This window comes from Ascidiella aspersa, chromosome 9 (assembly GCF_963924565.1).
Source record: "Ascidiella aspersa chromosome 9, kaAscAspe10.2, whole genome shotgun sequence".
Taxonomy (NCBI): Eukaryota; Metazoa; Chordata; class Ascidiacea; order Phlebobranchia; family Ascidiidae; genus Ascidiella; species Ascidiella aspersa.
In genome coordinates this window covers 18,403,279-18,427,137 of record NC_139455.1, presented here as the reverse complement: position 1 = coordinate 18,427,137, position 23,859 = coordinate 18,403,279, and the positions used below count along the sequence as shown (strand labels likewise).

General features: G+C 36.2%; 3 protein-coding genes across 3 annotated transcripts; all 3 read right to left on the bottom strand.

Moving 5' to 3' along the window:
- Positions 1 to 303: 303 nt before the first annotated feature.
- LOC146133396 (sperm-associated antigen 6) lies at positions 304 to 6,616 on the bottom strand. The gene is made up of 10 exons (XM_083396643.1): positions 6,458 to 6,616; positions 5,868 to 5,963; positions 5,304 to 5,470; positions 4,644 to 4,827; positions 4,027 to 4,232; positions 3,089 to 3,262; positions 2,777 to 2,929; positions 2,152 to 2,343; positions 1,547 to 1,663; positions 304 to 1,035 (listed from the first exon to the last, which is right to left on the bottom strand). Exons 1-10 carry the CDS (start codon positions 6,480 to 6,482, stop codon positions 823 to 825), a joined length of 1,527 nt encoding a protein of 508 aa, XP_083252769.1. The 5' UTR covers positions 6,483 to 6,616; the 3' UTR covers positions 304 to 822.
- Positions 6,617 to 7,062: 446 nt separating this feature from the next.
- Positions 7,063 to 10,777, bottom strand: LOC146133395 (programmed cell death protein 5-like). Its single transcript, XM_083397101.1, has 6 exons — positions 10,636 to 10,777; positions 8,529 to 8,575; positions 8,251 to 8,312; positions 8,044 to 8,135; positions 7,886 to 7,954; positions 7,063 to 7,592 (listed from the first exon to the last, which is right to left on the bottom strand). Exons 1-6 carry the CDS (start codon positions 10,699 to 10,701, stop codon positions 7,545 to 7,547), a joined length of 384 nt encoding a protein of 127 aa, XP_083253227.1. The 5' UTR covers positions 10,702 to 10,777; the 3' UTR covers positions 7,063 to 7,544.
- A 458-nt stretch (positions 10,778 to 11,235) lies between these two features.
- Positions 11,236 to 23,373, bottom strand: LOC146133394 (uncharacterized). The gene is made up of 9 exons (XM_083397728.1): positions 23,276 to 23,373; positions 22,894 to 22,965; positions 21,602 to 21,790; positions 19,117 to 19,320; positions 16,480 to 16,642; positions 15,651 to 15,780; positions 14,021 to 14,221; positions 12,718 to 12,949; positions 11,236 to 11,453 (listed from the first exon to the last, which is right to left on the bottom strand). Exons 1-9 carry the CDS (start codon positions 23,345 to 23,347, stop codon positions 11,289 to 11,291), a joined length of 1,428 nt encoding a protein of 475 aa, XP_083253854.1. The 5' UTR covers positions 23,348 to 23,373; the 3' UTR covers positions 11,236 to 11,288.
- Positions 23,374 to 23,859: the final 486 nt, after the last annotated feature.

Genomic DNA, 23,859 nt, shown 5'->3' with positions numbered 1-23,859 from the left:
TTCTACCTACATGTTTACAAATGAACAGCGTCACAGAGTAACGGTTGCAAAGCAGATATAGCTTTGGTCCTCGTGATTACGTTGTTCAATAGTGCTGCAATTAAACGAACAAACTATGTTTTACAGGTTTTGGTTTTAAAACAAGAAAATTACGTTAAAATAAAAAATGCAATTTTAGCAAAATAATTTTTCTGCCCAAACATTTTTTTCTGAAACATGATTCACACCTACATTATTAAAGCCTGTTAAACACTTCGTGACCAAGCCCTCTATTCGAGAAACAATTTCAGAGCAGACTTCGGTGAGGCCATAATATATTTTACCATATTTACAATTACACGAAAACACTACTAGAAATGCAAATACACCGGGCGGTATAGCGAGGGGGTTCCCGGAACAGCAACGTTTTTTTTATAAAGGAATTTTTATTATTTACTAGAAATGAGTTGCATTTGTTGGAAAACTGTTGGATACGCGATCATTGTCGATTTTGCAGCATTAGGGTCGTTTAAAGATAAACACGCCAATTAATTAGCTTAACAAATCGCCTTTATAAAAAGACATCAGGTGTGTAATAATTTAGTTAAAAATGCCGCAAATTGCGAAACGAAAGTAATTCTGTGTCCAAGGTTGGAAAAAGTCACAGCTTGGTATAAAAGTAACACTTTGGGAACGGGGATGGATAAACGGCATCGAAACAGACCAAACCAGATAAAAACCGGCGTCTACATTGTAGGCGTTTTTTTCTAAATAGACAACAGCAATCGGCCGAGCGCGCAACACGAACAAAAAAAAACTAAAAAAAATCAACAAACGACGTCATCACGCGGTGGGCAAAAACTGCTCGACCCTCTCCAGCAGCGCTTCGGAATAGCCGGGGCTGTAGTAGCGCACGATCTCCTCGGGAAAGCAGTTGTTGATGGCCGTGACGTACTCGTGCAGCGCCGAGCCTGGGTCGGACTTAATCTCCTGAACTTTCTTGAGGCCGCCCGAAGTTACAAAGATGCGGCGCGCCTTGCTGTCGTGGGGAAGCACCTGCGGCGAGAAAAAGTCGCGTTTTGGAATTTCTATTTTTGCTTTTTTAATAAATATAAATTGAATAAATAGTGTAATTTTTTTTTTTTTGAGATACGGCAACTTTCTTTTGATATGCAACCTTTTTTTGCCAATCTTTAAGTTTTTCTTTAAAGTTACTTTTGTGAATGCTACGCAAACAGCCCAAAGCAAAAGCTGAACACGCCAAAGGCGCTCTCTTAGTTGTTTGGGTTACTTTAAAAGTTCAAAACCTGAACATGAAAATGTAATTCCGTGATCAATTTTACGATTTTACTCGAATTTCAACAAGGATTTCTAAGTTTGTGATGTCACAAGTTTTAAGTTTGACGTCATGTGCAATGAGTGACTAGTGCCTCTTTATAAAAGATAAATCAAAACATGAATCTTTAAAAAAAAAACTTAAAGTAAAAGTTTTTTAACAGTTTGATCTTTTTTAGTATGTATATTTAAAATAGCTCGGTGAAGCGTTGAATGACATTGTACTACTGACCTTGCTGTACTGTCCCACCACGTGCTTAAGCACGTTGGCCGGTGCGTCATGCAAGAGTGGTTCTAGCGCTGGAAGGTGAACGCACTTCTGCAAGATGTTCTTGAGGGCTTTCTTGGACTGAAAACATCAATAAATCCATTTTAAAAGCGTTCTAGACAAAACGCTTTTAAAGTGATACCTTTCTATAGGTAACCCCCATTAAAGAAAAAATTTAAATCTTTTGAATTATTTGAAGAGGGCTCTTTAATTTTTTAAATAGAAGGCATTTCTTTATTGCAACGTATGCCTGGTTTATTATTTGTTAACTAATAAAACAAGGATATCTTGCCACTTTAAAAATACCAGTTCAAAAAACATTTTTTTGTTTAATTGTGTTTCAAAATTTAACAAAAATGAAGGCCATTGAAACAAAAAAAAAACGAATTGAGACATTTAAAGGCGATTTTAAAATGTTCTAATATTAAAATTATCTATTTCTCTTACCTGTCTAAAAAATGGCCTAGAACACTCATTAGTTTAAGATTTAAAAACTCTTCTCACAGTATTAACCACATTCTAGAAACCAACCGTTTCAATCAACATGTGTTTCCAAGCCAGAACCTCACCTTAATTTGCAGATCTTCGGAGCTTCTGGCAGCAAGGTAGAGTTCCAGCAAGCGTGGAAGCACGTTGGCCACTGCCACCGACTTGGCGTGTTCGGGGGTGTGTCGGCCGATCTGGCCAAGGGACCAGGCCACCGCGGCCTTGATGTGGTCCTCGGGTTCCTCTTTCAGAGTGATGGCCAACTGGTTGACTCCCTGCGGGTAAGAGTGGGTTTACTTAATGTAGTATTTGTATTATACGTGAAATACTTTTATGTTGAATTGCGAATCTTGGTTTATTAATTTTCATAGACCAGATACCATTTTTTTTATTTCTGAAGTCAAATTTTCAAAAGACTAAAAAAGACCGTAAAGGGGAAATTAATCTTCTGACATTCGTTTTACCATTATTTAGAGTCAAGTTATCTTTTAGTTGTTGTTAGTTTTAAACATTTTTACAGTTAGAAAACGCTGTGACGTTACTACGACTTAAGCGATAAAATATATGATCAGCGAATGAAAAGGCCGAAAAAAATAAGCTCAACCCATATTTAAAGCTTAACCCACAAATATACACCTCGACAAACCTGGAACGCACCTTTTTCCACACACTTACATAAACACCCCCCAAAAAACACTCACAAATTACCTTGGAAACGATGACTGCCATTGCGAGGTTCTCGGAGTGGGCTGCGATGTAACCCAAGGTCATGACCCCTGGGAGGGTGACGTTGCCCTTTGACTCTCCTACGTAATCGACAATGGCCGCCACTCCGCCGGCGTTTACAATGAGTTGAGCAAGCTACAAACAAACAAAAAACATGTAAAAAATAAACAAATTAATAAGGATAAATAATAAACGTTAGGGCCCTTAATCTCGGTAATTTCGTGAGAAAGTTACACACAATTTGTATTGTTAACGTTTTTTTTCCTGAAAAGTTCAATAATCACTGTTTCTTACCTCGGGAGTGTGCTTGGCAATCTCGCGCACCAGAGTGGCGACATTCTTCCTCACGTACTCGTCAGGATCACGAAGGCAAGTGAGGACTGCTGGGAAGATCTCTGCTTCCACCACCATCTCAGCGAGGTCCACCGAGTGCTTGGAGATCTGGCTCAGTGCCGAGAAAACTTGCCTCTGGGTGTGGAGGAATTGGAATATTTTCAGGTACTATTTCCGCCTTTATTTTTTGCGGCACTTTTTCTTTCAGATTTTTGTGTTTTTAGCAAAGTGTAAGCCCTTTATGTAGGATTTGCAATGCATTTGCACTAATATACAATTTGAAGGATAATAATATATACAATTCATAGCAAAGCTAGAGTATTCTCCTGTTACTGATCAGGAATTAAAGTCAACATTTATCTTGAAAATGTCAAGGTGATTTCCATTACCACACATTTAGTGCAACATACAATTTAAAGGTTCTAATTTAAATCCTTTTAATCCACTATATATTACAAAGATTTTACACTGTAAGGATATCATAGTAAGGATATCACCGAATTGAAAATGTACAGTAGTAAATAATTAATGACAGCAACGGCTGCACCTTTCCCACATATGTTCGTCAAGCTGAGTTGTTCAACTACAATATTACAACAGTGTAAGATCTTTGTAATCTTGTATAACAATTATAAATTGAGCACTGAGCAGACTTTCGAATAAAGGGTAAAATATTTAAAAGACAAACTTAAATATATAAGAAAACAAAATGGTGGTCCAAATTCAACATCTGGCTCTCAAAATATTTAACTTTAACTACAGCAAAAATTAAGGGGTTTCCAAATTTTGAAAAAGCTTTGGTCTGACTTCTTGAGAAAAAACAAAGCCAAACCTTAAGAATTAAACAGTGCACAATAAAAAACAATGTATACCATTTACACTTTTCAAAAAAAACTAACCTTAAGTTTGGCATCGGGATTAAGGATCATTTGAGCAAGGTGAGCAATGGCCCCAGCATCAACAACAGTTTGCGCAAGCTCTGGGCTGTGCTTGCAAACGTCGCTGAGTGCCGAGGCTGAAATGCGCTTCAGCGACAGTTCAGGCTCCTGAATGCAAAGGACAAGAAGTGGGACTGCTCCAGCATCCACTACCGCTTGTGAGAGTTCTTTAAAGAAACATGAGAATTTGTTTATATAGGATACAAACACTGGTTCTTTCTATTTTCGCCTTTTAAAATCTTATTTTCTCGCACCTTTGGCTAAACATAGCAATACTTTGAAAAAAAAGCGTAAAAAATATAAAAACATAGTTTTGAGATTCTATGGCTTCGTGTCTATATAGCAATTCAGGGAAATCTTAATCACTTTGGTTAACTAAGACTGTGGTACAGGAACTATTTGGCACATTTATATATAATTTGGTCAAATTCAAGGGCGTTTTGATCCGAGAACTCCAAGGCTTCTAAAAATGCTCTGCACACCCACCCACATATTTTCAATCTATAACTTCATAAATTTTGTTGCACCGCAGCTGGAAACCTTATTTTAGACAAAACCTTGCAAATAAATATTTTTACCAGCATTGTGGCGAGCGATGTATCCAAGTGCCCAAGCAGCCGATTCCTTTACACCAGGGTCAAATTCCTCCAGGCAGATTACCAGGGCATCTAACGCACCACAGTCTACAACCGACTGTGCAAGCTGAGGAGAGTGTTTAGCAACAGCTCGCAACACAAATGCTGCTGCCTTCTTGTAAAATCTCTGAAAAGCAATAAAATATGGATAAGAATGTAGTGGTTTGACAAAGCGCAATATTATACATATTTTTAAGAGTTTGTAAAGATAATGTTAAAAACAAATATTACTTTTTAACCTATTAAGTGTATTTTACTGAATACACATAGCATATTTATTTAAACAAAATTTAAGTTTAATCAACATATTTTAAATGTGTTTTGTTTTTTTTTGATAGTAAGTTTTCATTGTAGTTTACACGTCTTTATTTTAAACTTTGGATAATACCATATTATTTGCTGTCTAAGGCATTTTTAGTGCTTACTGTAGAATTTGGTAATACTGTCATAATTAATAATATAAGTATTAAAAACAGGCTGCAGCATTATGGATTATATATGTTAAACCATATAAAATGAAGCATTTATATTTACAGTAAAATCATAACAATAAAAAACAAGAAATATATATTTTTCACAAAGCAACAAAATATTAAAACTTGCATTTTGTTCGGCTAGGGAGTAAACAAGTTGTGGAAGAATGTCTCCCTTAACAACAGCTTCAGCCAGGTCATCATTGTAGTTTGCCAAGCGTCCAAGAGCAAGCGCGGCGGTCTGTTGAACAGTGGGCACAACATCAAGAAGCAGGGGCCTCAGGAGTGACATGACACCTAAAAACAAATTCTCCAGTTTAAGTTTAAAGCTCAATTGTGTATTTTTATTCAGTAAGTTTGTTTCAACATGTAAAACATTAGGGTGTGCTTTTAAAACTTTTTCTTATACTTAATTTTATAGTTGAACAAAAATAACTAACACAAGGGTTTTTATCTTTATCATTCTTTCTTTTGCTGGGAATAATTTTACTGTTTTCTTTTTTTTAAATGTAGAGACAGCTTAAAAACTTAATAGTGTTAGATTGTACAACTTAGATTAAAGTTAATATTTTAACTGATTTAACAGCTGGTTCTATTTTGTTTCACATTTTTCTCTAAAAAAATTGTCATTGGGTTTATAATACAAGGTTGCACTAAAGAACAAATTAAATTTAGTGCTGTCTCTTTCGCTTACCGGCATTTTGGAGAGTTTCAATGTTTTGTGGTCTGGTCGAGAGCTCCGCTATTGTTTGGACAAACTGTGTCCTTGCCTTCTGGTATTGTTCAAAAACTAAAAAAAACATTTGTGGACGAGTAAAAAAAGGTTGTTTGCTGATATAAAGAAATACATTGATTTTACTACACGTTCAAGTTTATTTTAAGATCTTTTATACAAGTAGGTCTATATAAGAAAATTAAAATATGTTTGGCACTGGTCTAGAATCCTGACACTTTTTCACAGTAACGAAACGAGATGTCAGAATTCAAATTGCCAAAAAGAAAGAAATATGAGAGAATAAATATAATAATAATATAAAACTTGACCCACCCGAACCCAAACGCTAACTCTGCCTCGCACCCCAACCCAAATAATGTGAACAATATAAACCCCCAGACGACAATATGTGGTAGGATTCTAGACCAGCACCATATCTTTTTTGCTTAGGTGTTAAAAAATACAACGAAAATTAGGATGAAAGTGTTTAAAATATTCAAAACTTTCTACCATTATCCTATAGTTAGACAAGGAACAGTTTTGAATAATTTCATTAGGTTGATACTTACCTTGCAAAACCTGTCGTTGACTCATTTTGTATTGTTTCTTGTCTGACTAAATTTGAAACCAAAAAGTTTAATTTACGGGATTAAATTCGCTCTTTTTGCGATAAAAATATCCTGAACAATTGTTGTGTCCAGTCTTTCTGGAAATACGCCGAACGCAGTCAAGCCTGACTTTTGTCATTCACTTCTGTTGTTGCCAAGCAACTGTTGTAATGGTAAACCTTAGCATAGAAACGAATTTTTTTAAGTGAGTTGGGGAGTTGAATTGCCTTATATTTTTGACTGCAATCACATTCAGTTGCATAGGAGCAACATACTTATTCGGTGTACTTATGGATAAACATAGACTTCAAAAATATCTACCAATATTCAAAATAAAAACTTTGAACCACAACTCTCCCAGATTTTTTTTCCAATTATGTTTTAGTGAAAAATATTTATTTTTTAACTCAGTGCCTAATTGACAAGACATAGTTTAGGGTTGCCATTACCATACATTTTTATATAATAAATTCAAAGACTTAAATTTATAGATTTTTAAATTCTAAAAAATTGAATCACTTAAAATGTTTTGAATATAATTGGAAAATAAAACAGTTTAAACACCATGTCCAGCATAAGAACTATTGAGTTTTAAAACGTTATAAACACACAATTCAGGCTGTACATAAAATGTTAAATCCAAAATTTTGGTAAAACAAAAGGTTTTTAAACTGCAAATTAATTCCAAGACTCTGTTCTGTGGCAACCTGGCAAGTTAAAATTCTATTCACAACAAAAGAGTTTTTTTAATCTCAACAACGGTCAAATTTGCCACATTATCTCCACATGCAAAAAAGTAATGCTTAAAACAAATAACATTGAGAAAAATATTGTGTTTCTAGGTTGTCATTAAAAAAATTATAATCTGTACTTGAAGTATCTTTTGATAGGAAACACAAGTATACAGAACTTTGATGGTGTGACATGTATAAGAAATATATTTAGCACAGAACTTTCATGAATAAACAATTTCACGCTCATTGTCTTTGTAGGCGCTATCCTGAAGGAGCTTTAAATGTTCTTGATCAGAACAAAACAGACACAATCGTCAGTTAGAATCATCTGAGTCAGAATCCATTACTCTCCTTCTTTCAAACTACAAATCACAAAAAATATTTAAAATTAAAATTAACCATTTAAAAAGTGGAGCTCCACAACAGTTAAACAAGAGGTATAACAATGAATATTGGTCTAGTAAAAAAAACATGGTAAAATTTATTTTCATTTTTTTATTTATCATTCAAATTTATGTTTGTCTATTGACCCCCAAAAAGTATTTTTGATTTTATTCATGTTGGTTTTGGTAATGCTAACATTTGCTGCAGATTCAATTACTTGCATTCAAATTGAAGGTTTCAAGTAACATCAATGTTAGCAAAATATCATCACCTTGACAGTAGTTTTCGTTTGGGTTGTGCCTATTTGCTCCAGTAGGCCAATTAGCTGTTGCTCAGACATCTGCAATAGTTTATAAATAGCAGTTCCAATAATTAGGTTTGCCATCTTACCATCTTGATTCTAAAATCAAGTAAAAAAGTTTTATTCACCCTTTCTCCAAGTTGTCCGCGTTGTGCCATCTGAATTAACATTGCTTCAACTCTTTTGGCTTTGTCTGGTTTCACTAGGGCAATACTGTTTACTAAAAAAATAATAAAAATCTAAAAAATCAAATTAATACATGTGCGCAATACAAATGTAAGGAAATAACAAAATAAAAGCTAGTAATAAAAAAAAAATTAAAGTTTGTCACTAACATCTCGCTCTTGCATTTTGATCAAGGATTTGAGAAAGCATACCATTCTTCATTTCCGTTTGCCTAAAAATAAGATTTTGCAGCAAAAGTTATGTCATGCAAAGCTATTCTTATGTATTGAATAAAAGTTAAGGTTTACCAAAATAAAGGAGAATAAAAGGGATCAAAGTAAATAAAAACCTTCTATAGCAAAATGGTCTAAAAGCTTACAATATTGCCATATATAATTTTTGAAAAATAACAGGAGGTTTGAAGAACTTTGTATTTTTATTGGTTTACCTTTGGACCTCTTCTTGTTTTTTCCTTTGACTCTCAGGATCTGCACCCTACAAAATAAATGCAAGTCAGCTAAAAACAACCAGCATTAAATTATGCACTTAAAAAAATAGATTTTATGAGATTTCTGCAGTATATATTGTACAAAATTGGTTAAAATACAAAATTGTTTTAACTTTTTTAATAATAATGCATGAAAGTTATAAATATGTTTTTAATTTAGGTGACCAGCCACCAAAAAGGCAATATAGGAGAATACCAAAAACATAACGGCAATTAGGACAATCTTAGGTAAGTACCTGCCACCCAGTCGGCATTCTGTTGGCAGGTACGCATCCTATATTTTTTTAAAGAAATTAGTGTACACACTTAAATTTCCAAAAAATGCTAAATTGTAGTAAGATTTCCAACCCAAGGTGAGCGAAAAAACATAATTGCACACCTGGATCACAGTGTGAAGTTTCATGCAAACTGGCCAGCCACAGAGTGCAAACTGGCACTTAATGTGTTAATAAAAAAGTTTACAATGTTTGTGATACAGTTGATACCTTTAAACTGTAAACTTTTAGACAGAGATATCAGTGTATTTTACTAAATTAGGTATATATGTCATATTTTCTGAATATAATCTGCAGTCTGCACTTTAAAGTAACAGCAGATTGGAAACCGCGAAAATTTTGTGGTGTGGGGGGGGGTTGTTTATGCAGCTTAAAATTGCGCGCCTAATTTGATGAAATAGCTAAGTTGTGAAAGATCATGAAAAAGCTAAATTGTGGTAGGATTTCAACCGAAGTGTGCAAAACACATAATTGCTCACCTCAATATTTTGGCGCTGTACACTCTATATCTCGGCAGGAAGCGCTATGGAATACAGACTGGTATCTAACTTGGCACTAAACAGTAAACTAAACCACATGTTTAACATTCTGCCACTTTGAAATGTTATAAAATTAGTATAAACCCTGGGTCGCCAAGGTGTCGGTCGCCATTTCCTAATTTCTAAAAAGAAACACATCGGATGTTTAAAAAGAGCGTTCTCCAAGCAGTATTTATATAGAATGAAAACAGTCGATAAATTTGGATAAACCCAAGCAGCACAAGTAGTGTGGTTATAGCAGCTGTTGGTCAGTGACTACCATCTCGTAAGCTATCAATATCGCCTATCGTACCAGTTATCTTGCGGATTTATTATGTGGAAAAATACTATTCATGTCATTACAGTAGCTGTCCCACACATTGGAACATTAAAATGACCAATTGCTGTGTCTGGGCAAGCCTAATCAAGCGTATTACGATGTAACAAATTGAACTTCTTCGCTGGATTAGAATTGGCGCTTACAGCAGTTTGTCGTTTAACGAAATAAAAGGTAAAGAAGTAACATTTTTTTGTGTTTTGTTTTTAAAACGCAAAATAACCTTTACTTGAAATTACTGCTAACAATGTTTAATAAGTGAAAATAATAGTCTTATTTTAGTTGTCCCAGAAAAAGGTGCATTGTCATATTTGCTCCATTACTGTCACTTAATTGAAACACTGGTCTATCTTGAGCCTTTCAGTCAATCGCAATCAAAAGTAAGTTGGCCACCCCTGGTACAAACAAACATAAATGCCTTTCACTATCACCACTTTTACAGAATATAGCAGTCTTGTAATAAATTATGTCAATGACTTAACTTTGTGAACTTAAGTCATTGTTTTTAAATAACTTGCCTTGATCCGAATCTTTTCGGCAAAATGACTTGACTTAACTTAAGTCTTTTGAACAAATGACTTGGGTTACAATTAATGTTGTTATCAATCAAGCGTGCATATGTTGTTAACTTTTTACTTGATTTATTGCTCACAATAGGACAAGTTTACCAGTTTTAATGGTTTAAAGTTTTATTTTATAACAAGGACTTGCTCTTATTATGACTTGGACTGGGACTTTTTATTTATTCGAAAATACTTGATTTGGACTTGTTATTTATTGGAAACAGACTTGGACTTCAGTCATTTCACGATTGACTTAACTAGGACTGAAGTCATTTCAAAATGACTTGCCCACAGCCCTGGAATTTACTGCATAGAAACACACACAGGGTTATAACGGATAACAACAAACCTTACCCCATATTGTGATTGCAGCTCTTGCATTCTTTTAGCTCTAAACGCAGCAAGTTCGTCATCGGCCATTTTCTTTCCGGTTTTGGTACTGGACGAATATTACTTTATTAGGTTTTGTAATTAACTCACAAGTCTTTTCGAATGTTTCCATGCGTAATCAATAAAGCAGAACGACATTTTAAATAGTTTGACGCCCAAAATAAACCTTAAATACCTTTTTTATTCTTTAAAATTAGCAATTTTAACGCAAAATTTACTTCAAAAAATAATTCATTCACATTTATTTGAACTCAAAATGTAATATTTTTTTCAATTTATTACAACTTAAATTCTCATACAGTGGCTTTCTATTTATCCATAAGCAATTTGTTGTGTGGTATTGCGTTCTACAAAACGACAGTTAGTTCATCTCAAGTTTTTCTGTTTTGTCGTCTGAACTTCTGAACCATAGTTGCTTACTTCTTTCTTTGCCGTAGTTATATTTGAAAAAAGCTAAAAGCTTGGCAACAATGATGTTTTTCAACTACGAGTTTTGCTGAGGCTTATAACTTTTATTACCAATCAACAACGTCGTTTCAAGAGAATGACTAAAAAACACCGACAACCAAAAACTTGAACTAATACTGCATTGAAACTGTAAAAATACAAAAAAACAATCATAAAGTGGTTCGTGCAATGGAGCAAGTTGTTGGTCCGCGAGCACTCGACGCTGAATAGGCTCCTATCCTGTCTTTCATGAACCTATGGCGAGTCATCTCTCGATACTCTTGCGCGTCTTCCATTGGAATAACGGCGGTTGGGTCTTTACGCAGGATTTGCATCTAAGAATAAGTTGAAAATGTATGTATTTTGTACCTATGAGCTTGCCATTACTGAGTACACATTGTACAAAGAAATGTAGTAGGCCTAGATTGAAAACAAAGGGCCTCTACGACAAAGGGCTATCCCGAAAAATGTTAGTTGATTTAGTTATTGTTTAATGTGGTAGAATTCTAGCCAATTTTAGTCCTTATTAGGAGAGTTCAAAGTAGAATCACAGGGGACTCTAGAAGTTTAGGTTTGCCTTCTTGGGACGACAATCATAATATCTAAAAGAAAGTTAGTAAAAAAACACTGTTTAATAGATATTTACTATTGAGGGCCTACTCATAGCAACGAGTAGATACAGTTTAATAAAGGTTACCAGTCCCAGAAAAACACTTACGCAGATAAGTTGGTTTGTGCCTTTAGTTACATTTTAAAGTTACCGATACTTTTTTTACATTTCTACATTTTAAGGTTTAAAATATGTTGTCCAATTTAACGTATGCTCTGCTATACAAAATTCATCAATATGGCTTTTTAAATATTTAAAAAAGTATATTTTAATTTTTATAGACAATGAGCCTTATAAGCAGGGTTACCATACCGTGCTTATTTCTAAGATTTGTGCTTATTTTTGGGTGCAGTGTCTTAAAAAACACAAATGTGCTTATTTCTAAGAAACGTGCTTATTTTAGAGGTGTGTGCTTATTTTGTCTTATTTTAGTTTCTAAGAAGTTCTTTATCAATTATTTTACAATGACGGAGGAGTGAGAGACTTCATTTATGTCTATTTACCAGGTTCTTTGACCCAGATTATAACAACAGTGCATTAAATTACATAATAACAATGGATTTTGATTGTTTTTTCTCAAAAGTACATTGTAGCCTATAGAAGTGTGGTAGTTTGCTTTAGCAATCAAGTAAACTTTCGACTTGATATGAGGATTGACATTTTAGGTCTAGGCATACGTGTGTCAGTAGTACAGACAAAATATTATTAAGAGAATGAGTCGGCATACGCACGTTTTTTGTGATAAAAATGAAAATTAATTTTCTAATGTCAAATAAAGTCGAAAGGGAAAAAGCCCGCAATCCTGGATCTGGCCCTGTTTTTTAGTAGCGCGCTTATTTTTTTGAGTATCGTGCTTATTGTTTGGTCTGAGCAGATGGTAACCCTGCTTATAAGTCCAAAGCTATCTTTTGTCTAACACTCCTAGCCCCAAGGGTTTACAGAGCACGGATATATCTCCTACTTTTGCGAGAACCTCGAATATTACCCACCCTGTCCTTCAAGACGTCCACCGTGGCTTCCAGCCTCCTGTTTAGCTTGGCAGCGTTGCGGACTCGCTTCTGGTCGCGGAAGAAGTCGCTCTTGAGCTCCAGGACTTCGCTGATGAGCTCCAACTGCTTGGAAGTGAGTTCCACGTTGGTCTTTTGTGTCCGTTGCTCTCTTAGAACGGCGCGCAGCTTGCCAGCTGTTGCCTGTTCGCTGCTGTGATTGGCCGACTTCAGCCTGAGGTAAACCAAAGGTTAACAAGCGTATAGGGCAGTGATTCTCAACCGCGGCTCTCAGAGCCGCATGCGGCTTTTAACTGTACATTTTGTGGCTCTCACTAACGGAGTGAAAAATTAGTTAGTAGTAGCAGAATTGCAACAAAGGAAGTAACAGATATCAAGAATTAATGAATTGTATCAGCAAGGATCCCGAGTACGACGTACTAATGTTACTCCCGGGTACGAAGTACTAATGTTACCCGGTTACTTCCTTCCTGCTGTTTAAAATGATTTTGTAGTTTATGACGTCATAATATATTTAGTCCTGCTCAACAAGCTATGACAAATAAGAAAAAAATTCAACAGTGTTAATTAGTTAGCCTAGGCTAGCGTAATCTATATTTGTTGTTTTCTTATTGCTTTCTTAATGTTTTTTTAATTATATGCTTACTGTTGTTTTTTATGCGGCTACTTGCAAACCAGGTTTGAAATGCGGCTCTGGCACTAAAAAGGTTGATAATCACTGGTATAGGGGGTATGTTGCATTAAAAAGCCACAGCACAAATTCAGTTTGTTTCCCTCCCTGTTGAATACTTTTGTTTTAGTGTGCAAACTGCTAAAAAGGGGCCAATATTATCATTGTTATACTTGGCTGTGTAAATATCTGCCACACACGGGTGGAACATATTTGAGCAGTTCAGCACGCTGCCAACTTTGAATACTGCAAACACAAATACGGTTAATAATTTGCTATAGGATAGAATTCAATACCATCATAATAACCCAGTACTCCTAAACGTTAAATTGCAATTCACGACAGCTTTATGTGTTTATCTCGAAATCGCCTGGCGCTGTATTGAAAAATTAGTTGTTTTTTCTATCCCAGTTAGTTTTTAGTAGATGTTAATCAATTAAACTGTTTTTTCCTTATCAAGTTATATGAAAACTTTTTCCACACTAAGCATTGTCAGAATAGATCGCAGCAACAGAAACCAAGTTTGTGCGCTATTTTTGCAACTTACAACTTATGGCGACGTCATTTTAAGTTAACCAAGTAAACAGATATCAATCGAACCAAAGCTATACTTACTTCTCATGAAGTTGCTGGTTCCGGATAATGGTTTTGTGAGTGTTGGCTCTAGCTCGATCCAACTTCTTCTTCATTTCATCCACATCTTCCTTCATCCCGCTTTTTTCCTTGACCCACTCCTCTCTCCTGGATCGCAGCTCCTCCTTGATCCGGGTGATCTGGACGCGGAGGCTCTCCACCATCTGTTCCTGTTGGGAACATCTGCACGAACGAAGAGAGAAAGTTTTAACGCAATCAGAATTATGGAAAAACATTTTTAATTGTTCGAAGTTCAAACCAATTGGAAAATTACGTTAATCCGGTCCAGTCCAACTGGATTTAGTCTATATATATACGAATCTGTTTTAAATCATTACAACAGCAAGGCAAGTTGCAGTAATTTATATAGTTTAGTGAGCAAGATTTTTTGAAACGATAAAACTGAGCGTTAGGCTGAAGTCGATACGTTTTTTGTCAAATAAGTCACATCGTTTTCTTAAAATAATGATAAACCTGTTCGAAGCAATATTTAAATGAGAAATTCTTCAATAATGCTGCTTACAAATTATTTTTGTGAGTGTCAAAACAGTTAAGGCATAACGTAGTCAGGTTGTCTCGTATCTGAATTACTTTAATCGATTCGAGTTATTTTGGCTGAATTTAAGTAAACAGTTTCCCTATAACTTCGGCAATATGTTTTCAAGGATTTATATCCAAACTAAATATCGCACAGGGCCTTATTCTTCTAAGTGTTTATTAATGCAGCGTTATGTACAGTGTTCCCTCTAAGGTACGCAACTGCGCAATTGCGCAGCCACACCAGACAAATTGCGCAGTAAAATTTGCTTTTGCGCACTTAAATCATTCTCAAACTAAAACCAGAAATCTTCACTTTTTTGCCACAAAGTTTAAGCATTTCGCATTGGCTATTTTTTAATTGATGTTTGTAGCTAAAAGCAATAACTCAAATTCGCATTGACGATTGTGACGTAATAAATTACTTTGTCTAATCCGTTTTCATCATCCATGCTGAGGATGTTTTTTATTTCACGTAGAATTAAATGTCTACTCAGGATAATCGAGAGACCGAACATAGCAGTGGAGTGTTTGACAATAATTCCGGATCATGAAACCGAAATTTATTTTCAGAACGTAAATTTATTAACACAATTACAGTTTTTACACGATTTAGGTGCAGATACAGCTGTGGGGTCAATAATGGCGCCTTCACAAATTGACAAAATCATCTTGATAAATGCAAATGAGCGGATAGTTTGTGATTTTTGATTGTGCGCGAAAAAAACATCGCGCATTATGTTTGTAAAATTAAACATTTTGTCAATTTAACCCAAATATTCGGATTTTTTTTTCGCGCGATCGCATTGTTTTCCATATCCTTGTTTCGTGTCGTCACGCTTTGTGACGTCATCTTTAAAAAAAAGTTTAAGTTTCACTCCTCGCCACAATACAAAAAACATTGATCTGCCGCGAGCCCCCCTGCCAACGCAGCCTTAAAATATTCTTGCGCACCACAAAAATATTCTTGCGCACTTCAAGGAATATTTGCGCAGTAGAAAATTTTCTTAGAGGGAACACTGGTTATGTAGCTAAATTGCCACAGTTACGCCGCGCGCCTCAAACACTCTCCCACCTGATGCTTAGCTGCGTCTTTGCCGCTTTCAGCTCCAGGATCTGTTTGTCCCGTTCGTCCCGTTCCTCGGTCACAGCCTTAAGGCTTGTGTTGGTCGCCGACAGGTCGCTGTTCAGGCGAGAGTTTAAATCTGAAATATAGAGTTGACGACGCGCTTAATTGAAGTTATAGTTACCTAAAAATAGAAGTGAATATTTTTCACGTACAATTCGACACTTTGCCAACATTAGCAAATATACCGACCATTTAGATGAGGTCACCTTCACCAATTTCTAGTTAGTCTTCGTTAGTTTTAAGTTAAGTGCCGATTTCTTCATTATTCGCTGTTCGCAGCAATTTCGACAATAATCTCAAATTATAGGTAATATTTCGTTTTTTAAACGTTACAAAAATAAAGGTATGGCGTTTTGTTTAAGTATGTAATGGCAGCAAGAGCATTAAAAGTATAATGTTGCCAATCTTTCTAATGCCTCACCTGCAATTTAGCTTTGCTTTCTTGATAACATCATTCTGCTAATTTGGACTATACTGTGTGCTGGTGGTTCGCTTATTTGTGATCAAATTTATTTATATTTTGACATATTTATCACAGCAATGTGACACTATAGTTAACACATGTATGACAGGGTTTCTTCAAATGGAAAGCAAAGCGTTAAAGGCATTTTATCTGATTTCAGTAGGCCACAGATGAGTTCGCTGAAATTGTTCTTAAACGACCAATTAAGGTAACCAACAACCAGTACGAAATATTTCAGTTATTCTTCTGGACTGCGGTGTACTGTTACCGCAAGCACTATAACTAACACCTACCCCTCTCTAGACACCTTACCTTTTAATTTGTTGTTCTGACGCGTCATCCATTCCGCTTCCTTCTTTAAGTTTTCTCGAACCTTCTCCAGGCCTTTGCACGTGCTTTCTAACTTCTCATTTTCCTTGCCTAAGCGTTCCGACATGGCTTTAGCGTCGTGCAAGGAAAGCCGGCACTCGCTTAGCTGTAACGAAAACAAGTATAGCAAGCTTATTTTGACAGCTTCGAATCTCTCCCCATTGTTTGACAAGATTTGACGTTACAGCTGTATTTGCGTTTTCTCGTGGACGTGAAAATCAATCGTACTTACACATTTGTTTTTATGACTGGTTGATTTAAATTTTCACAACTATGTAACTTTACAAAAAAATCTAGACCAACATAATTAATTAGATTTAAAGATTATGACTTTTCGATTTGTGCTATAATTACTAGGTTTCCGCATGAGTTACATTTCGTTCACCTTTCTCTTGTAAACTATAGAATAACTAAAATATTGCCACGGCAGTCCTGTGAAGTTTTATCTGAAACCAACTAAATTTTAATGCGACCAAAAAGGCGTCCATATAGCCGGAAATGCTTTTTTGTGAAATGCCGGTCTTATGCGTCGCTGACAACCAAAATCAAAATCGACAACGCGACAGAACACTTAGCAGTTCATCGTATTTTTCTAACTGACACAACATCGTCATCTGGTCACTATAACTCTGCTGGATCTCTCAAAAATCTGTAAGGGTGCCCAACAGAAGAGTGTGTTTGGTTGGTGTTTTACGGTCACAAAAGACAAAAGCGAGCAAGGCACTCAAATAAACGCGTGTCCACCAGTCCAAGGGCCACCCAGCCTGACGTAATTGCAACACGAGTGCCAGTTTGACGTGTTTGCTTAGCCTTCTTCTAACAGTCGCAACTGTTTGGTGACGTATAGATGTTGGATAAGGGAGTTTTTGTGTGGGGTTTAACTCACTAGAGTTTTTTTCCGCCTGAAATTGGAGTTTTTTCCCGCCTGAAATTATTTGTGTTTATATGGACATTTTTAGCGTGTATACGACTATTCATTCAGACCGTATCTCGCAATGCTTTCGGATTAATTTTGTTTCGAGAAATACTTGAAAAGAACAACATATACCTTTACTTGTTCGGAATAATTAAAATGTTAAAAACTTAAATAGGTGCTACACGAACACTGTATGAAACATCGAATAGGGCCGCAGGCCTGGGTTTGGACCATCCGAGCAACATTACGCATATATACCGGCGTTTAATATCTTGGACCCTGATGAAACCACCATGTAAATATCCAGTTTGAATGGAATTTCTGAACGAGGCCAATACCGAGTGGTCGTGTTGCTTCCCGTTCGATACTATAGGGCAGTGGTTCCCGAACTTCTTTGGCTCGCGGCACACTAAAAAGATCTAACTATTTCGCGGCACACTTTTAACAGAACAGCAACAGAGTCATTTACAATCGCCCGTAACACACGACAAACTATATATAAATGTCTCAATAATATTAATTTTTAAAGGAGTATTTACAGGCTTGCGTGTGTGCCTAATAGAAATACTCTATTTTACAAAAAGTTTGGCGGCACACTTGACAATCTCTCGAGGTACACTAGTGTGCCGCGGCACACAGTTTGGCTATCAATGCTATAGGGGCTGGCATCATTGCCGATCTGATACCAATTTATAATGTTCATTTCAACCATTGTTCGCGAGTTTTCCAACACAAAAGGTGATTTTTTTTCTAATTTGTTGAACTCAGTTATAATTTGGTATCGTATCGAAGTAAAATCCCAAGATTCGGAATTTTTTGATGACCAGTATACGTAGCTCAAAACCAGAGGTCGGAAGCCTTTTTAGCTAAGGGAGCCATGCAAGCTGAATACGGTATTTTCATGGGCGCCATATAATATTGTTCAACGTCTACATTAGTTAAGATTGGCAAAAATAGTAATTTGAAAGGACTGTTTATTTTATTTCTACATATTAGGCGAGAAAAAATGCATTGGCAAAGTTTGCAAAACTTTAATTAGGGTCTGCCATGATACGAACAGGGCCAAGATAATAAGAGATTCCGTCAAATGGACTAACAGCCACGTACAGACAAATAGAACTCACGCGAAGCGCGGGGGGAAAAATACAGTTTGAAAGGGATCATGGCATCCGTGTAGTTTTCTTCAAATCATGCTAGAATAATAGCTTAGATTTATCTGCCAACAAAATTCCTCTATCAAAAGAGATATATGGCGTCAGCAAAAGAGATATATGGCGTTAGCAAAAGAGCCATATATGGCTCGCAAGCCATAGGTTTCCGAGCTCTGCTCAAGACCCACCAGTGGACAAAAAGCCCTTAACCTCTTTGCTGACATTTTTACGTGTATAAAATTAAGACCTATAAATATATATTTAATACATACATCAAACGTTCAAATAAATTGAACTTTGAAACGATTATCGCATCAAAATTTTGTAACAAGCCTTAGCTTTTGGCGCACATGTGTTGCAGCTTTGCATATTCCCGTTTGTTTGTTTTTCTGTCAGCAGGGTACATCTAAGTAACAAATAAAAAAAGGCAGAATACTTCGCGTGCATTGCTGGGGAGGAATTAACAGTGTTGCGGCTGTAAGGGGGGATATATAAAAAAATTAAACTTTTAACCTCTTTGCTGATCCGCTGACGATCGGCCTTCAGCTTTTGGTTCTTCTCGTTGACGGCGTTAATGTCCTGCAGCATTCGCACAATGTAGCGCTCCCTCTGTGCGGCAAACCGCTGGTTGTACTCCACGTAGCGTGAGTTGCTAAGAGCAAGCGCTTGTGTCTCTTCGATAAACTCGTCTTTTAACGACGCCAGGTTTTTGTCGTTCTGAAAAGGTTTAAATGACAGCAAAATAATCTAGGAAAGCTAGCAATTCAGGTCAGACACATTAACCAGATCTCAGGTTTCAAGGAATATCGATCCGGATAATCAATGTTGCACTGAATATGTGAATAATAGAAATCACCTTGACCCTTGCAAGATAAATGTCGACCTTAATTTTCTGAATGCTAGTTAGCTTTGCTAGATTATTTTGCTGTTACTGATCAGGAATTAAGGTCGACATTTAACTTGCAAGGGTCAAGGTGATTTCTATTATTCACATATTCCTTGCAACAAGGTTTCAATGAGTATGAATATTGTGGTTGTTTGTTGGTTTATCTCAGAACACTCCTTTTTTTTAAATGTTGCTTAGTTGTGAAGTTTTACAAGTCACATTAATTGCCACGATTTAGATACAAACACTTCGTTTGTAAGGTTAACTTTTTCACTACTTTGCGTTTTCATGCTGAAAGAGGATAGTGAAAAAAGTCACTCGCTTAAACTAAACTGTCATGTTAACCAGCGTGGTCCGAAAAAAAAATTACTCTAAATAAATTGACCGAAATTTCATTGTAGATAGTCTATGTCCACACTGCACTATAAGCTGTAGAAATATATATAGGTCAAAATATTACACGGCGGTTTTATGCTAAAAAACACTGGCGAGTCATAATGCATAACAATAACATACTATAAAAATAATAAATATTCGTGCTGAGCGCGATCATTGTTTTTAATAAAGTTTTGACGGGCGCTAACAGCAGCGAAATTAAAGTAAAGCAAATTGAGTTAAATGACCGGGGTCGATTTGATTGCGGGCTAAAAGTTTATTTTCTAATTTCATTACTGGCCCCAAAAATAAGATCGCCGGACAATAATACCAGGGAATACGGGCTTCATTTGGCCCGCGGGTCTGTTATAGTTGGACAACTGATAAACTATAGACAAAAGAGTAAACACACTGTATAGGAAAAACATCTATTAAGGGATTCGTAGGGTTTTTTGTCTTGTTTATTGTGTAGGGCGTTAGGCTAAAGATATTTTTTTATAGTTGAAAAGCGGATAAGAAAAAAAGTATTCCCTATGTTGTTAAAAGAAACTTTTTATTTTAACGACAAGATTTAAGACCACAAAAGCAAATATGAAGACTCCGACGCGTGAATGGCACATTGGTAAACAGAAATATTGTTTGCCATGATTCAAGGGTGCCAGCCATATTTAAACACCAGCGAACAAAAATGAATTTAATCTTTTGCGAATGTTTGAGGACAACTGTATTCCAAGTTAGACTTATATCTCCCGGTCAGAGCAAATATCTCCAAAATTTTTATTGCGTAACTTTTTAAATATAACGCTTCCAAGTTATCCTATGCATTTTCAAGCAGACAGTTCGAAGAATTTTCGTCTCTGAAATAGGGTTTTATTGACCAATCAATAAACATTCATAGGAGACTGCATTTAATTTGATTTAAAAACATGAACCCATTTACAGATGCATGTCATGTTATGGAAAACCTTCAAACATTGTGTTGCCTGAGTGTTGTTTAGTTTATTACATAGCGTGTGCTTTTGCGTCACCTCTCCGTTGGTATTTTTTTTTTTTTTCTTTGTTACAAATCGCATAAACCAAATGGTATTGTCGATTTATTATTTTCCCCAAGCCAGAAGGATAAATTATTGATGTTGCCGTTCTTCGTCTGGTTTACTCTGACAAAAGAGGTAATCTACGTGGATAAATATCTTAGTGGGTTTCTTTGGAAAGCTTATCGAACGCTAGTAACTAAATGACAAATTGTTAAGCCTTTTTGTTAACCTTTAAGCCTTCTGTTCGTCATGGACTCCAAAATGTTCTGAGGTGCAACGTTTACAAATAAGTTTGACACATTTTCCATAAACCGTGTTTGGCTTTTTTTTTTACTGAATATCGATTTCCAAATGATATATGTGCCATACATAGTGAGTATATTCTTTTTTACCAACATGGCTGACCAAAAAGGGATACTTTTGATAGAAACCATTTAGCGTTGGACGAGTACCAATACGCCTTTTGGTTTGGGAAAATATGTTGTTCAAGAGTTCCTTTGTAAGTCACTTGAACGTATTTTACATAACTCATATGGGCTGCAAAACGTTTGATGAATGGCTACCTAACAAACAGAATTAAACAAACTTACAGAACGTCTCGAAAAAGTTATTTATAAACAATTTGAACATGAACACTTATCTATGTTTTGTATTCTGTTATAATGATATTTCTTTAGGGTTTAGGCTTTTGAGGACGACTTACCTGAAAATATGCGTCTCTTTCCTCTTCGAATCGCTTCTTGGTGGAAAGTGCTTGGTGGTAATGGAAGCGCAGTGCCTCGTTCAATCGTTCGCTCTTCTTTATGTCGTCATAGTGGTCCTTAAATTGGAACGTGCTGCTCTTGCAATTCTCGTACAGCTGGTCGAAATCCTTGCCCGTGTGACGTAATTCCTGCAATTAAAAAAGTTGAATGCTTACGTTTGCCATGATAAACGCCGCTTTTTAGGTACCGGTAACATTGAACTACTTCCATATAGCGTAAGGATTAAATAACCTATAATTGAGTTGCAATTTCATGTCCTTGTAAAACCCGGATGATGAAGAGCTTTGCAGGGAAGAGGTTTACCCAAACATTAAAAATTTCACTGACCGATCTACGTGCAAAAGTCATTTTTACCATTTTGGCCTAAACCTCTGCTTATTTTTTTAACAAGATACTAAACACTTTGCTATATAGCTATAGGTCCGCCAATATCAAAAATGAAATAAACCAATAAATATTACTGAGCAAATAAATGTGTGTGAGTGAAAGAGAAACGGGTTGATATTGATTCCTGTCCATCATAATCGTACGTTTATCGGGCTGAACGCAATTTTTCGTGTGAGAAATAGGGTTTTTCGTTATTGGGTGATTGGGCACCCCTGGTCTATCTTGGATCATAAATGCGGACTCTAAGTTTGTGAACATTTGCCCTTCCCTGGCAAACAACACACCTGGTATATTAGGTGCCCAGTCGCTTTATTGACTCCAAGGGCAAACAGGATTGGCCGCACGTGCTGGAATAATGTTTGCCCGGCTCCAAAGGCGCGACCCACAGCGGCCAAAACCGCCTTTAATAAAGCGCCTGAGCAAAAAAGGCGTCGTGTGTGCTTGCTACTCCTGCTTTGTTTGATGCTCGCCTGATGCCGAGGACATGACACTTACTCGGTTCGTGCAAGACACGTCATATCTTTCGGCCCGGGTTCATTAATTTACCCGGATCGGGAAATTTTGAGTGCTATGTTTTCTTTTTCACCGGGGGTGTCGACCGCGCGCCGCTCACACAAAAACCTTTGTCCATTAAATGCTATACCGCAATGGATACCAATATACTAGGTACACTATATGCACGGATCTGTAATGTAGCTTGATAATGACAAATCAGTAATTTGGCCTTTTTGACTTTGAAATTTATTATCAAACTTTTTTCCATGTTGCACAATTCTTGCTACTTTTTGATAGAACGTTTCTTTAAAAACCTGATAAAATCTTTCAACCGTTTTTGGTCACTTACTTGCCAAAGTTTGTTGTACTCTTCGTTCGACAACTTTCCTTCCAGCGTCTTTAACGCGTTGGAAACTTCAACCTGAAGTAAATTCCCATTTAATGAATAACCAAAATGCGCTGAAAACACGTCTGACAACTTCTTATAATAGGAATATAGGAGCAATTATTGTATCGTGTTGTTTTTATATTTAATTGTTTTAAAAGTTGATGCCTCCATTTTATTTTAAAGCAACAAGGTCTTTCAAGTGAAAATGTTTAGGAACAACAGGTCTATAGACAATGTAGGTTTGTAGGTGAATAAATGAACGAAAGCTTAACAAAAAATACTTGTTTTTACCTAAAGTAAAGAGAGTTTAAAAGCGTTGGGTTTTGGGCAAACGTTTTCCTACCTCTTGTTGTTGCAATTCAGCCTCTTTTCGAGTTTTTCCGGCCCCCATTGGTGCTGGGACGGACATGTACATTGTCGAACCACTTTTTGCCGCCTCAGTTCAAATAAATTTACATCAGTGCGACCACAAAACAATAAAAGTCAATTGGTTTTATAATAAATGCCTTTCTCCTTCGTGCATACCCAACAACCTTGAAAAAAAAACATAATTTCGTTGCTATCCCTTACGTTTTGTTCTAGCGGGCTCCTGGAGGCCCATGGGACACAGAACAAGTCCTATACTGTACTTATTGCACTACTTCTCTACATTTGCTGTATCTATTCCGAAGAGTGTACGCCTGGATTTCTTTAAAACTTTAATACTTGTTTTTACTGTGCGCGATAATTCTTATTTGTTAAGCCACGAGAATCTGTGAAGCAAACTGATCGAAAACTCATAAGTATCAAAACAAATCAGTCGGCTAAAAAGTATCGCTTTATCCAGCCAGGCAGCCAGCCAGACCTTCAGGCAGGCTGCGGCTTTTAACTTTCGATACGGTAACCGTGTTTAAACTGCAAACAATCGCCTTCGCGGTATCCAACAAT

What these genes read in the sequence shown, in the direction of transcription:
- LOC146133394 (XM_083397728.1), bottom strand. Translation starts at nt 23,347, where the DNA reads ATGTACATGTCCGTCCCAGCACCAATGGGGGCCGGAAAAACTCGAAAA. An exon ending in AAGACGCAGCTAAGCATCAG is followed by an intron (nt 14,222 to 15,650) that starts GTGGGAGAGTGT and finishes TCGTTCGTGCAG; the next exon opens with ATGTTCCCAACAGGAACAGA. An exon ending in AACCAGCAACTTCATGAGAA is followed by an intron (nt 12,950 to 14,020) that starts GTAAGTATAGCT and finishes GGTTTACCTCAG; the next exon opens with GCTGAAGTCGGCCAATCACA.
- LOC146133395 (XM_083397101.1), bottom strand. Translation starts at nt 10,701, where the DNA reads ATGGCCGATGACGAACTTGCTGCGTTTAGAGCTAAAAGAATGCAAGAG. An exon ending in AAACAAGAAGAGGTCCAAAG is followed by an intron (nt 8,313 to 8,528) that starts GTAAACCAATAA and finishes TCTTATTTTTAG; the next exon opens with GCAAACGGAAATGAAGAATG. An exon ending in TCAAAATGCAAGAGCGAGAT is followed by an intron (nt 8,136 to 8,250) that starts GTTAGTGACAAA and finishes TTATTTTTTTAG; the next exon opens with TAAACAGTATTGCCCTAGTG.
- LOC146133396 (XM_083396643.1), bottom strand. Translation starts at nt 6,482, where the DNA reads ATGAGTCAACGACAGGTTTTGCAAG. An exon ending in ACTCCCTAGCCGAACAAAAT is followed by an intron (nt 4,828 to 5,303) that starts GCAAGTTTTAAT and finishes ATTGCTTTTCAG; the next exon opens with AGATTTTACAAGAAGGCAGC. An exon ending in ATCCCGATGCCAAACTTAAG is followed by an intron (nt 3,263 to 4,026) that starts GTTAGTTTTTTT and finishes CTCCACACCCAG; the next exon opens with AGGCAAGTTTTCTCGGCACT.